This window comes from Canis lupus, chromosome 38, assembly GCF_003254725.2.
Source record: "Canis lupus dingo isolate Sandy chromosome 38, ASM325472v2, whole genome shotgun sequence".
NCBI lineage: Eukaryota > Metazoa > Chordata > Mammalia > Carnivora > Canidae > Canis > Canis lupus.
In genome coordinates this window covers 11,862,501-11,878,098 of record NC_064280.1, presented here as the reverse complement: position 1 = coordinate 11,878,098, position 15,598 = coordinate 11,862,501, and the positions used below count along the sequence as shown (strand labels likewise).

At 36.7% G+C, this 15,598-nt stretch overlaps 1 protein-coding gene across 1 annotated transcript in view; it reads left to right on the top strand.

Annotated features, from left to right (window-relative positions):
- Positions 1-15,598, top strand: part of USH2A (usherin) — a 686,658-nt gene that overhangs the window by 364,332 nt on the left and 306,728 nt on the right. The window contains 1 exon segment of the mRNA XM_025420646.3: positions 10,940-11,091. Coding sequence (XP_025276431.3) covers positions 10,940-11,091 — 152 coding nt within the window.

Here is a 15,598-nt window from a genome sequence, read left to right as displayed (position 1 = left end):
TCGCCATCAAGTTTCTTCTGAGACCTGAGACCTTAACTGATTCTTAAATCTTGTATAACCTACACTGAACACACATAATTTGGGGGCTGGATGTAGAGATAAATGTAAAATGTATTCCGGGAATAGCAAAATTACATTAGTAAACACATAAAAATGCTATTTGATTAAACTTTGTTTTGGCACTCCAGACATTTTAAAAGCAAATAAGAACAGTGTTCAAAAGTTCTAGATGAAGATTGCTTATCTACTAAGTCTGTGGTATTTAATTTTTAAACAGTAACCAACTCATTGATATCTCATTGAAAGCTTTCTATTATTATAAATATTTATTTGATAATCAAATAATGATTTGTGACATTCTTCCTCTTGATGAAGTAGGTCCAAGTGCCATGTGCATCTTAAACACAAGTTTCCCAGGTCAGCTTAGTTTCTTAACCCACCTAGATTAGGTTGGCCTCTGTCTCCCCTGCCACTATCATTTTTTCTTCTTTTCCATCTAGTTCTCCTTTAATAATCTTTGCACACACATAATCCACTGAGTCTGTCTTCTCACTTAGATTGAAAGTCTTATGAAAGCAGGACCAGGACTGTTCTGTATTCGCAGCTTGGAACACAATGTCTGGCCCATAGGAAGTACTCCATAAATATTTACTGATGAGTCAGATAACTACTGAAAACCAAATTCACTACATCCAGCAGATTATTTTTTTCCAAAAGGTGTTTTAAAGCACTTGGTAGGTACCTGTTTTTTTGTTTGTTTGTTTGTTTTGTTGTTGTTGTTATTGTTTTTCACATCGTACTCTCCAGACTTGTTTGGGATAGGAAGGAATCTTAAATAAAGAGCATACGTATAAGAAACTGCTAGGTGATGACGGATAGCATACCAGTGGGGAATACAGACCTGTCTAAAATGTGCTTCCAAGAGATGGGCAGGTTATTTTTGACAAGAGATGTGCATAGGAAGAGATCGTTTAAGGCAAGGTTCCCACACTAAATAAGGCTTTAATTTACTCCAAAAGGAAGGGACAACTCTAAGTTCATTCCTCGTATATGTGACACACTTAACTCCTAAGGTACCTTCTTGTATGCTCACTTATTTGATTTTCACATTAACTCCATCAAACCTCCAGGGTAAGGAATGTTACCCCCATTTTATTGATAAGGCAACAAAAGCTTAGACAACATGATCTTTCTGACCAAGTATTAAAGGTGTGTGGTCATGAGAGAAAGGCTGTATGCTCCCCATCCTTTTCTTCTAAAAGCTTAATCAAATGTCATTGGATGCAGTCACAGCTCTCATACCACCACAAGGGCACCAGGTACCTGGCTAGTGTCCATTCTTTGGTGAAGCTCTCATCAATACCAGCAAACCATTTACTCTTAAACAATGTCCACAGTGATGTCAGGTGCTTGGTCCAGTATACAGTCCTCAGATGGATTCTCATTCATCTTGAGCTAGTGTTGCAAAGAGGATACAGCCAACACTTAGATCCTCAGGAGTCCTCAAGGCTGGTGGAAAGACCCCTGAACATCCTCTCAGCCCCTTTCTTCGCAAACAAAAGCAAACCAAAAGGTTGAAAAGAAAGGATAGAAGGAAGCAAAGTTGGTGTAGCTATTTAAATATCGGACAAAGGAGATTTGGTGGCAAATAGGATTAATAGTGATAATTAGGTAAGTTCAGATTAAAAAAGGGTGACTAAAATTAAGAACCCTTCTTTCATCAAAATGTGGTTTAAAGTTCCTGAAAAATAAGTAATAAAGTGGGATATAATATTTGTAACATACATAACTTTCAGAAGACTAGTGTTCAGAATATATAAAGTATTCTTAGGAATCAATAATAAACTGGGGACGGAATATAGCCAATTATAATTATAATTAGCATTGTACAGTGACAGACTGTGCCTTCATTTATCATGGTGAGCACTGGGTCATGTATAGAATTGTATCATTATGTGGTACACTTCAGAGTAATATAACATTGTCAACTACATATCAATAATTTTTTTAATATATAAACTTAAGCTTAGAAGAAATGAACCCCAAACTCTACTTCACTCATTGTTTTCTTAAACATTTTATCAATGGTAATATATTCACAGATATTACAAAAAATAATAATTAACTGGGGAAAGATCTGAAAAACCATTTCACAAAAGAAAAAGAAAGTAGATCCTGGTAAATATAAGGAAAGGTGCTCAACTTCTTTATTCAACTGGAAAATTAAAAAAAAAAATAATACCAAAATAATATAGCGTTTTACCACATGTAATACTGGCAAAGTTTTGTGTTTTTTCTTAAGATTTATTTATTTATTTATTTATTTATTTATTTATTTATTTATTTACTTATTTACTTATTTATTTATTCATGAGAGTCACAGAGAAAGAGGCAGAGGCATAGGCAGAGGGAGAAGCAGGCTTCATGCAGAGAACCTGATGTGGGATTCGATGGGCCCATGGCAGACACTTAGCCACCGAGCCACCCAGGCATCCCTGGCAAAATTTAAAAGTGTGACTATACAAAGTCCTTTTGAGGATATGGAACAAAGAGAACTCACATGCACTATAGGTTGTAATGGGAATTGATGCACTCTCAAAAACAGTTGAGTGTTGTCTAGCAGAATTGAGTATATCCCGATTTCACTTGGGATCTATGCACTAGGAAACTTCATTTCTGCCTCAGGACATACATACAAAAAATGATAAAAAGCTACAGTGTAGTAAGAGAAGGTGGAGGCAATCCAAATAGCAACAATAGAATAAATGAATGAATCGTGCTGTGCAGGAATACGACTCAGCAATGGAAATGAGCGAAGTATGACTACCCGTTAACAGAATGGATGGGACTCATGCTTATTATGGTGAATTAAAAAAGATGCAAAAATACATATACTTATATTTTTAAGTAGACTCCACACCCAGTGCAGAGCCCAACACGGGGCCTAAACCCATGATGCCAAGATCAAGATCCCAACTGAGATCAAGAGTCAGACACCCAACCTACCGAGTCATCCAGGTGCCCCCCCCCCCAAAAAATGCATATTATGTGATTCTATTAATACAAAATTGAAAAATACACAGAACTTAATTACATCATTTACGGATGCATTCCTAAGTGGAAAAGGAAGGAAAACATTCTTTAAAAGCCAACACAGTTTTCAGGGCAGAAGAGAAGGAGTTGGAATGAGGGAGGACATGTGGAAAATTCATGGGGTGCTGGCAATATTTTGTTTTTTAACCTTGGTGATACTTACATGACTTTTTGCTTTTACGTTCGTCTTTAAGACATAACATTTTATGCACTTTTCTATGTTATGTTTTATCACATAATTTAAAAATACAGAAAAAAACAGTTGCACAGAAGTTGAGAGTGTAATGTCTGTGTACCGTCCATTCTGAGTGTTTCTGTGTTACACCAACCCATAGCTCTGACGCTTCCTAGCTGTCTCGCATCCGCCGTGTTATTTCACCTTTCTCAAACTTGATTTTCTCATCTGTAAAGGAAAATTGAAACTCTTTTTGCCTTCAGGGATTTTTCATGAGGATTGAACAGTATACATGCTGTTGTTAATTTTTCAGCATAAATATCCTCTGACTTTCAAGTGTTTGCCTCTTCTTATCTGTCATGCTTCCCTACGTAACAGCTTTTGTTTTGTATTTTGGTGAAATGTTATGTGTCAAGATAGGTACAAATTCACATGCAGTTGTAAGAAATTATGCAGAGAGATCTCAGTGACCCCTTGCCCAGCTCCCCGAGGGTGCTGTGGAAACTATAGTACACTATCCCAACTAGGGTTTTGACACCAAAACAGTCAAGATGCAAAACAGGAATGTGACTTTTTTTTTTAATCCCCCAATTGACAAACTTTGTCCCACTTTGGCCATACATGCCCGCTTTGAAACTAGCAGTAGAGAGGTAAGTTAGGTCTTGTAGCAGGCTTTTAAAAGTCTTTCATGGCTCCCCTTACAGACCATCTCTGTAAGGTGGACGGATCCTTTGCTTTCCTAACTAGTGACCTACGACGCCATACCTCAGCCCTAAGCATCATAAATTAGTTTTATTAAAGAAGAGAAAGTATATAAAACTGTTAAAGGTATTTCTCTCTTAGAATTCCATGTTACTGCTGCAATGTGGCATTCCTACATCCCTGCCTCCATCACGAGTTACTATATATCTGGGAAAAGGAGACTTAAAAATTATTATTTTTTCCTTTTGGTATTTTCAGCTCCATGGTCTTCCCTAATCCGGTCTATTGCATGTGTGACTCTAGAGGAATTCTTCTAAATACAACGTTTATTTTTCCCCCCAGTAAATACACAAAAATGTCCATGGTTCTACTGGGCATCACAAAATCCTCAACCCTTGGAGTGGCATCCAAAGCCTGAACCTCCTTTTGAAGGCTTGTTTTCTATTAGGCTTTCACTAGTTACAACAATAACAGCAGAATATGGATCTGTTTGGATATCTTTACTATACTTTGCTTTTTCTTGCTTCAAGGCATTGGCAAATGTCATTTCCCCACCAGGAACATCTTCCTGAGACGTGGCCTTTTCACATTTTGACTTTTATGCAAGACCCAGCTTCTTTGTACAGAAGCCTTGGCTGCTCTAAAAAGCTTTTAGGACTCACTTTAGCCAGAGTGTTTGCCCTCTGCTAGAAGCTCCTGTATGGCTATCCCATTTGTTGGACATAAAGTTTTTGTGGTGCTTATCACTTTTATTTAACTCTTGAATTGTTGTTTAATTAGACCTGTGTTTAACCCTTTTCTTACTTCCATAAAGGCACATATTATTTCTTATTCTATCCCCCAAAGTACCAAGCATAGTATCTTTCAGGAATTGACTTCCAGTAAATATATATTAAGCTTTCATTAGGCTCAACTTAATTGCTTTTAGGGCCAGAACATGTACATCATGTCTTAATTTGAGTGGAATTCCTAAATATTTTAGCAGAGAAAGTTAGGATAGAAATGAGTAAGAGGAGCCGTAGTAGTAGGGGGATGAGATTGCCAGGTTCCAAGCCTGAGTTGATATTTATTTGTATGACCTTGGGAAATAGCTTAGCCTCCCTAAGCATCCCTTCCCTTAACTCTGTAACAAGGCAAATAACCCTTCTTATTTCTTGATGTTGTTAAAGTTAATGGAAATAATTCATATCACGTATAAAGCCTACTGTCTGATTCAAAGTGAGTGTTCAATACATTTTTAATAATAAAGTTTTTTATGATCTCAAAAATACTTATATGGCATGTTAAGAACTTTGCATTTCACTTTTTTCAAAGCTATTCATACAAGTCCTGTACTCTACTCAAAGAAGGAAAGTGTCTCCTTAAGCTTCACTTAAAATGTCCACTGGATTATATTCATTAGTTTCCATTATGCACTTTGGGAATCTGAAGCCAATGAAAATTGTTTTCATATATATTTTAGACTTATTACTTATTAAATGTATGTTTTTGGAACTGAATTATACAATATTTTGTATAACACTAATTTTATTTACATTAAAAAGTCTGCTAATGAAAAGTTATGACATCTGCCTGCCTTTCTTGGTAAGGAATGGACTATTATATTCAAATGATATCTCTTATTGCCCACAAATTTGCCCTAAAGTTTGACTCTATGTCCTTAACTAGAATATTATAGCTACTGGCCTTGCTCAAACCAGGTCAAAGGCAATACCTGCACTTGACTCAGGCTCCTTTTTATGGCAAACATAGACACCAGCCATAAGCCACAGTGGTATCCCACTTTGGCCTGACCTTGGGATCTGATGATTAGCTCGTAAGATCTGGACCTATGGGCAGAAAACCCAGAGAGACCAACATCATGAGTCTGTTCCATCCTCACTACATGCTTACATTGATCCCAGCCTCCCAAGCCTGGGATGGGGAACTTTCATCTTGCTAGTACTCAGTGAAGGCCTGATGGATCCCTGCTTGCATGTGGTGTGTTCAGATACGTGTTTTGAAAAATGGCCCTCGGTCTGCAGTGTGAAGAATGAATTGCATGGAAACATGAATAATGCATCAAAACATGTAGGTGGCTATGATTCTCAGGTATGAGATGATGGCAGGATGGACTAAGTGGCCATGAGTATGGAGATGGGTGAAGATCAGTTGGGAATGTAAAGTCCACAGGCCTCAGTGATGGAGTTGGTTTGGTGGGGGAGAGGGAGGAGAGTGTCCAGTATGACTTAAAGGTTAGACTACGCTTACCTAGTATACCCTTGGATTATACAGCTTGGATCTACAATTGATCTTTTAGCCCTTCCTACAAATGCTGTCAAATAGTGCTTATCTACAGAATGGTGGGTAACTCTGTATATGCGTATGCATGTGTGCGTGCGTGTGTGTGTATGTGTGTGTGATCTCATCTGCATGAAAGCTGGATTTCAGTCTCACCCACCTTTCCGTTCAGATGCATCCTAAACCCTAAAAAGTTTCTGAGTAGTTGACTTAACTGTCACAAATCTCACTTAATTTCATTTTCAGCTCATTTGCCATGTATTCATCTTACTCTAAGTCCTTCTTTTAGTGTCTATTATTTCTTTATTCTTAGTTCCAGATGTCATGGTTATCTAGTTTCTTGGCATAGCTTGCTAGGGGTTGACTTGCAGAAGTCAAGTAGACAAAACAACAAAGAAAATCTAGAGAGACTGTCACTGAGGGAGGAAGAAGTAGAAGGCAAAAAGCAGACATAGGAATGGATTAAGTATAGCCACTGAGTGATGTGAAGGGTAAAAGCCGGATAAGTATCCTAGATCTCATCAGTCCCTGAGGGCATCGCTGAATTAGAGAATATAGTCTTTGATGTCCATAATGCACAGTTTGAGTCATCATGAGATGATTCAATTATATTCATTAGAGTCTGTGTGGGAAGACAGGTAAGTACTGTGGAGTCCTTGCTAGAAAGATTTCCTTTAAAAATGGTTAAGATTCTTAAAGTTTGTACGTAAGGAATGAGATTTAGTTATAATGAAAATTAACTTCTATGAAATATGTCATTTCCCAATATGTCAGATAAATGAGATATTATGCACCTAATCCTAGCATAAAAGAAATTCTCTGTTCCCCAATTATGTAAGAAAACGGAAATATTGATTTGGGTACTTTCTATGTCATTGTTGAAAAGCGGGTCAAGTAGATAGCGTTTTGAGGGTCTTCTTTAAGAGCTTCTCCAACACATTATTTGCACATAAGTTTTTTTTTTTTTTTTTTTGGTGAGGATTAAATGATTGCTTAGCAGAGTGCCTGGCACATCATAACTTCTTATCATGATTATTACTGTGATTTTATCCATTTTTCGTCTCTTAATTTCCTGTGACTATTTAGTTTTATACTGTATATCTTTCATTTCTTAGTTTTAATTCATTTGTGCTTTTGTGTGTCATGTATTAAATGACATTAAATCAAATACTTTCTATAAGTATTCTCAGAGTTATCATAGATGGTTGTACTAGAATAAAGGAAAACAGTTGGCAGCCATCCTTTTGTGTGTGTGTGTGTGTGTGTGTGTGTGTGTGTGTGTAGCCATAGCACTACATGATAGTGAAATACTCTCCAAAATTTGGAAGTGAGGGAAATAGAGCTGCTCTTAAAAGGTAAGCTGTACAAAGTTATCCTCATAAGAGAAAATGAGACAGAGCAGTAGTTTTATTTAAAAAGTATTAGCTCATGTGATGTGATAAGCACTGGGTGTTATACTATATATTGGCAGATAGAATTTAAATAAAAATTAATAAATAAAAAGTATTAGCTCAAAAAAAAGTGTTAACTCATTCAAATATAAACAGCTTTAATCCTAAAGGATATACTGACCAGGATCTCACTAGTGAAACAGAAAATGTGCTAGGAATATAAGACAGATGATATTTAATATAAGGAGTTGGTTACAAGTGTGTTGGAAGGGCTACAGAAACAAAAAGGGTGATTCTCAGTGCCCTGGTGTTCGGCTTCCAAGCCGGCCTCATCTGCTGCTAGCTGCCAGATTTGCTGATTTGATGCTTCAACCATCAAGAGGCGCTACCCCAGCCTGAGCTAATATGTCACCCAGAGTCCATCCCTGAAGAAGCTGGAAATGCCAAAGAGGCATTTCTGCAGCTGGCACTACCTGAGGCCATGGCTGCTTTGTCCCTCCGCTGACCTCTCAACGGTCAGCAAAAGCCTCAGCTCTTGGAGCTGCAAGTTGGACATTTTCTTTCTTCCTGTTTCTGCCCTCTTTGCAGCACCTCCCATTGGTGAGATCCAAGAGGAAGCCAACAAGCCACAGGGCTGCAAGTCAGAGGATGGGGTTTTAAGCCCAGCATACAGAGCAGACTATAGACGTGTGGATGTGGGGCTGTGGGTAGGTGAATTAGATGAATAACCAGTTTATTCAGCACCCATGCACATGCTTCCTTCTTCCATTAGTTTCCATGAGCAGCAGCAACCACTGCGTGCTTCCGCCTAACATCCTACTGTGCTTTGTACAATGAAGGAGCTCTCGCCCTCCATCATCGTATCAACGCCTGGGGAGTGTTCATTCCCCTTGAGTTTAGAAACAACCTACCTAGATATCCTGCAACCTAGAAACTAAGATAAAATATCTACTAGCTTTCTCTATATACATCAATAGGGAAAAGGGGAGAGAAAATTAGTTATTATGTACAAATCTTTATGTAATAGGAAAGAAATAAAGCATGAAATAACACCTGTGATTCTTATTTCCATAACTAGTTTAAGGCCACAGTTGATGTTTATAACCTCGTCTCTTGGCCCTCAGCCAATAGTTCATCTGTTTGGGATTCTTGACCTAGTAAGGTAACCCAAACCTTCATTACTGCAGGGTGTATGTGCTTAGTGTCAGCATGCAGCAGGAAGCTAATTTCTCCTTCCACATAGTAACCTTTTCCTTTCCTATTGATATAGTTGCATGAGGATCCCGAATTGCCAGGTAAAATTCTGTTTTCTAATTTAGTTTTACCTTGGTTGCAGCCCGCAACATAGATTTTCCTCCTTGTGCCTAGAGAAAGCAAAAATATTTTGGGTAGGTTAAGTGTAATAGTAAGAGGAAACACTCTGGCTACCTTCTCTTGGTTCCTATTTCCACATTGCTCACTACAGAAAAGCCAGCATCAAATACTGATCCTTAGTTCAAATCAGGTGCAGCATCCTATAGGAACCCTCAAATCCACAGGTGGTATCACCCAGCTTGAGCTGTAATGTGCACTTCAGGAGGCCATTCCAGAAGTCTCTTAGGCTATGGGTTGATGAGGTATATTGTAAGATGAGTAATTTTTATAGTGGTGACTCGCATCCTACTTGTTTTGCTATAAACTAATTTTTACATCAAAAGCAGTGTTATGAAGGATATCCTGACAATGCGTGCAGCATTCTGTAAGTTTGCACATGATGGTGCTGCCAGATATCATGAGCAGGTTCTGAAAATGAGCAACTTCCTCCCACAAGAAAGGAACGCTTAGGAAAAAGCTCCTGGTACCATGGCCCCACCAGTAACACTATCCCTAATGTGATGATGAGTGAAGACTTGCTCTTCCTTTAGGACAAATGAGACCAAATTTGGAGTTCCCAGGCTAAGCATCAGGCCTCTTGGAAGGCAGCTGAATTCCCTGACAACCTTGATTTTGCTAGTCTTTTGTTTCAAAACTCATTCCCTCTCTAAATCTCCTATCTGTGAGCTATTCTTTAATACCATCTTTTTACCAAGTCCCTTTTCCTATCTCAGGTAGCTAGGTATCTCCTTTTCTTGTAGCCTTACATTTTCCCTCTAGATTGGATGCTAATATTTTTACTCTACTGCATGTTCATTAATTTATTCATTTAGTCAATATGTATTAAGTGCCTACTATGTTTGGGGCATGGTGCTAAGCTCTAGAAATACACAGGTGAGGAAGAGTCAAGATTGCCTTGGGGATCCTACAGAGAGGCAATTAAACAGCCACTGTGAAATTAATTTTACTTTGAATGAAGTTCCAATTTAGCTTATAAGCAAAGTTTTATTTCTCATAGTATAACGCTTGATCAGGTTGGGGATTCTGTGATTCCAGGGAACACGGATCCCTAACTTCTTTTTAATGAAAATATTTTGACTGCATAATTCAACTGATTATATTCAATAACTATTTAATCTCTCATATCTCTACTAGTTGATTTCATGAAAAGACACATAGCTTTCCTTCTGAAATAAATTTTAGTAGATCATTAAAACCAGTAAATCATAGCTTCTCGAACCCATTCATGGGTGTCTCATGAATGTACTTTGTGCCATTTGTGCAAGGTGTTTATGGTTAGGTTATGTAATATTGTAGTTGAGACATGGGTTCTGGAGCCAGACCTCCTAGATTCAAATCCTGAATCTAGCTCTGGTCAGCTATGTGATTTCGAACAAGTAACCTAATCCGTCTTGTCTGAATTTCCTCATCTATAAAATGGTGATAATCATATTGCCTCTATTCTGGTAGTGCTGCTGGGAGAGGGTTAAAAAGGAGTTCATACACAACAGGTACTTACAACAGTGCCTGACACATCCTGAGTAATACATAATGCATTAGCAGATAAGGTTATTTGACTTCTAGAGCACATCTATTAAGGATCTCATTTTAGAATGCAATAGAAATTATAAACATGCTTAATTTATTCATGTTTGATCTGGAACACGAATGATAGCTAACATGATGTAACAGGAAGAGTCCCATTCTGAGACTCGTGGGTTCTATTTCTGTCTCTGTACTCATTAGCTTAACAATTTGATATTTAAGGGTTTAATGCCGGTTTGATTCTTAGGAAAGAGATAGGGTTTAGACTGAGGAAAATACCAGATGCTATGATTCAGTATTTCCATGAAATTAGAAATCACGTCAAGAGGTGCTTGCTTTCTTAGGACATTCTTTGCTATTGTCCGGTCACCATACTAAAATCCCATTATTATCTTCCCAGGTGTTATCACAAGCTATGGACTATATCTAGATGGTATATTAATTCACAATTCCTCAGAACTCAGCTATCATGCTTATGGATTTGCTCCTTGGAGCTTACATTCCTTCAGGGTCCGAGCATGCACGGCCAAAGGTTGTGCCCTGGGCCCGCTGGTAAGTATGTGCATTTACATTCTGGGAATGTATTAAATGTCAGATGACAGTGAATATCAAGGAAGAAGTAAGTGGTGGTGACTCATTCTCTGCACAGCGAGGCTTTCAAGCAGGATAGGAGATTTTCTTTTTATAAAATTTTATTTAAGAGTTAGTAAGAGTTTATATTCCACACAAATTTCAGGACTGTGCATAGGTCTAGTGAAGGAGAGAATCTATATTTCACTGAAATTTGTCAAGGTAAGTTGGCCAGTGTAGCAGAAATACATACAATTTTGCTTAATTTAGTCACATATTTACTTAAAGTGGATGTTTTTCTTTCTAATAATGGGCCCAACAAGGTAAGTTTATGATTGAAATGTGAAAACAATCCAAAGTCCCTGATTGCCACGGTGTGGCAACACTACAACCCAACAAGTGGGTCAGACAATTAAAAGTTTGATCTTGCCTCCTCTGATAGAATAAAATATATTTATATCATCAGTGTGATATAGTTTCATAAGAACAATATTTAAAATTGTACCAATATTAGTTTTTGATGTCCACATTTCAGAGATCTATAGTATCTATATTTCGTTAGCAGTTAAAAGGTTGACAAATTATGCTTTTTATTTTTTAATATAATTTTTCAAACTCAATAGTGCATAATTGTCGTAGACTAGCATGACATTCCTTAGTTTCAAAACATCAGATTTTATTTTTGTGCATTTTTCTTAATTAGATTTAGCTTCTTTTAAAGGAAACACTCATTACCTTTAGATATTTTTTGGCAATGTTTGCTAATGCTCTATCATTTTAATGCACTCTGTCTTCATTCAAGAGTGTATTATATAAATATTACCTTGGAAAACAGCTCTACAGTTTAATTCTTTGCTTCCTTCTTTTTGATCACACCTCCCATTTTGTTTCAGAGGTTGGTTGCTTTCCAAGCTGCTAACATCGTCCATCGGTGGAGCGGAGCTGTAGTCTTTATTGCCATTAAGTATTTTATAGCTCAGCCCCTCTGATGGTTACTTACTCTTAAAAGCAGGATTGGCAATAGGCCAGCTTTTCTTCTCCATTCAAAAGAAAAGCAAAAGAAACATGAGAACACTTCACATGAGCTTGAAACCTAGACTCTTTCAAAAATATAAACTGCACCTTGTGGTTCTGGCTACTAAATTGGCTCCCACACTGTCTCCTGATGTTCTGGGAACTTTAAACAGGGGGGGACAGGGTTATTGATCTGCGTCCTGTGCGGATAAGATAGTGGGCGATGTTAGCCTTAAGAAATCAAATGCCACAGCACCCTGACGGGAAGGGAGAGAACAGAATTGGATTGTAAAACCTGCTTTGCCATGGCCTCGTACATTCTAGACTCGGTCCTGATGTAAAGCACCGTTATTTTCTCCCCATGGTACTTTTCTTTATCCTGTGCTCAGTATGCAAACGCTTTTCCCAAGTCAATGATCCATCTCTAATCACTGGGATTGAACAACAATGTCTTTATTTAGAACAAGTCAACTCTGTGCTGCCAAGAAGTTAAAACTGGCGGTCCTCAATTGATTTCTAAAATATTTTTGTGCCAATTACAGTACATATTGGGCCCTTAAGAGATTACGTATCTGAATATTCTAAATCACCCTGGATATCTATCCCAGTCAGAAAAGATAGTACAGATTCAGATACATATATCACCTAAGGGTATTCTTTATCTAAAGCCCAGTGTTACACCAAGTGTTTCATTGAAACAAAATATTCATGATTTCTATTTTTAGATCTTTTGCTGGCAGAAATTGAAAAACAAATTTTTGCGAGTCAATGTTTTTGTTCTAGGTGAACCTTTTTTCAGTGACAATTCCTGGTTTTTAGAAAGAGGAGCCTGTTATTTTACTATTTCATGTCATTGTTTTTCATGCATGCAGGGAAATACTAATCCATGTGTTTTTGTGACAAATGAGCTCTGTTCCTGAATGTGGTATGGTTCACCCTCAAAATTGACAAGTTCATATAATAAAGGGGGAAAAAGAGTAAAAAGGACAAATTTGATAAAATAGAATATTTTAAAAATAAAAGCGTATGCATATATATTCCACATTTTTGCCATTTTAATGTAGTATTAGCTCAATATGTTTTGCTTTTAGCCTGATCAAATTTATGACTTATTTGTGATTCGGAAGGAATTACTCTATACCCATCTGAAAAAAAAAAAAAAAAAAAAAGGATTTTCTTGTAGTTTGCTCATTTCTCATCTGTTTACACAATATATTTGGCTTTTAAAGAAATTCCAATGTTAAAAACAATTTATAATGTCTTTGATCCTAATTTTAAGATGCTTATATGCATTGTCAAATTTAATCCCGTAATTGAAGCTTTATAAATGTTTGAAATAATGAAAAATTAACAGAATAAGCAACAGAGGATAACTTTTTAAAGGTTTTCCTTGTTTTCAATTATATTGTTGAATTATATTAGAGAGAAACCCTTCACATTTTGTGTAGCTATAATAAGATGCATTAAATTTGTCCATAGGATAATCACTTTGCTTTCGTTTGTTTTTTTTTCCACTTAGCCAATGTTAGATAACACTGGTGGAGTCTAAGATTGGGAATTTTATGACTGTGTCTGGCCTTGGAACATTCATTGAATTCAATTCTCCAAGGACCCTCTTAAGGATGAAATGTGAAACTATAGGTCACTGCGGTGTGATATAGTTAAAAAGCTGCTTTGGTTTCTTGGTGATGGCATGTTTAGACACATAAATGCACCTAAACACACATATATACAAGCTCAGCTTTTCACATTTATTATTTACAAAGACACAGATTTGTTATTTAAGACATCTAAATCTTAACGGTAATATGTAATTGTCAAGAAAATCCTACATGGGAAATCTACCCTAAACCTGCTCTTTTTCCCCATGCCTTATTGGCAAATATACTTAGTCTACTAAGCCTCAGATTTTTCAATTATTACAAAAGGAAAATAATGCCCGCTTTAAACAGTATTGCTGTAAAATTTAAGTGAGATATTTATGCAAAGATTGCTGGTACATAAGAGTTTTATTAAGGACGAAAATTTTATTAAAATGTTTGCTTTCACTGCACATTTATTCTAAAAAAAAAAAAAAAAATGTTTTCTGTGCCAGGGGAAGTTTCCAGATAAAAGCCAAGCCAGCCTTCCAGAATGCCTTTTCCCTAACATTCTGTTAAGGCAAGGTAGATAAACAAAGAGGTAATTTTTTTTAAGAGACTGAATCAGAGCAAAATGGTACAGTTGCCAAATCTAATGTAGAGTAAAAACGGATGTATTTATCCAGATACTTAAAGAAATTTTTAAAATACATCATTTTGAATCAACCAAATGTTTAAGGATAATAATATAACTATCTGGGATTGCCCTTAATTCTTCAACTTTTTGAATCTCACTTTATTCAAAACACTTTAAAATCATTTTCTATGCAATAATTTGAATTATATACATAGACATAATGAAGCCAATTGCATTGTTATGAAATATTAAAATGATGAATTGATATTTTTCCAGTCAAGTTTCTTTATCATTTTTTGGTACATAGTCATTAGACTAAAAAAAAAAAAAAAAAAAAAAAAATGAGTAGGAGTTATAGATCTAAAGAACCCCATAGCCTTTCTCAGTTGAAAATAAAACATGTCGTGACCTCATACTTATTAAAAATTAACACTCTTGTCTTTTTCACATTTATTTTCATAATTGGGAAAGTGTATTCACCCTAACAAATGAAGGTTTCATAATTGAGAATATTTGCCTGCCTAAGGATTTCGTGTTTGATCACCTTCTGGTGAGGCATGAGCCTGTAGTCTAAGAATAAGGTCAAAATTATCAACGTATTCAATAAATCTTAAAAGGTCAAACATTTGCAAGGATGCCTATGAGTTTGTGGTGATTAGTTAACAAATTTAAGCCAGTTATTAGAAGATGCTAAATATCCTGAACCTCATTTTACTTTCTTGCCACTTTCAACCATCCTCCGGTCACTTAGTCATTTTATTATTAGTTAGCTCCTAAAATCTTCCTGGCCCCTGTGCAGTTAGGGATTATATTTTATTTTGATTATATTTTATTTCGGAGTCCTTCTCTTTAACTAATTCCTCTTTTGCTCTTTTCTGCATAGGTTCATTAACACTATATTAATGAAATTTTCAACTTTTTTGTGATTATACCTTAGGGATGGAGTCAGTCAGGTACATTTATTTCTTGATGTCTGGCATGATACCATCTTTCTGTACCTGGCAGCAACATAGCTCAGAGAACCCTGTGTGTGCACATGTGTTGTGTGCATGCACGTGTGCACACACACACACACACCCGCCAGCACACAGACACACAAAGATGCTTGGAATGGCCTTTGACAAAGCCCAGAAACCTACCACTCCAGTCAGGAACCTCTGAAAACAGACCTTTTGCATTTCTTCTCTTTTGCAATCACATGAAAATTGTTTTTAAGCGGTCCTAGAAATAGTCTGTGGATATGCACAGCCATGGGCAC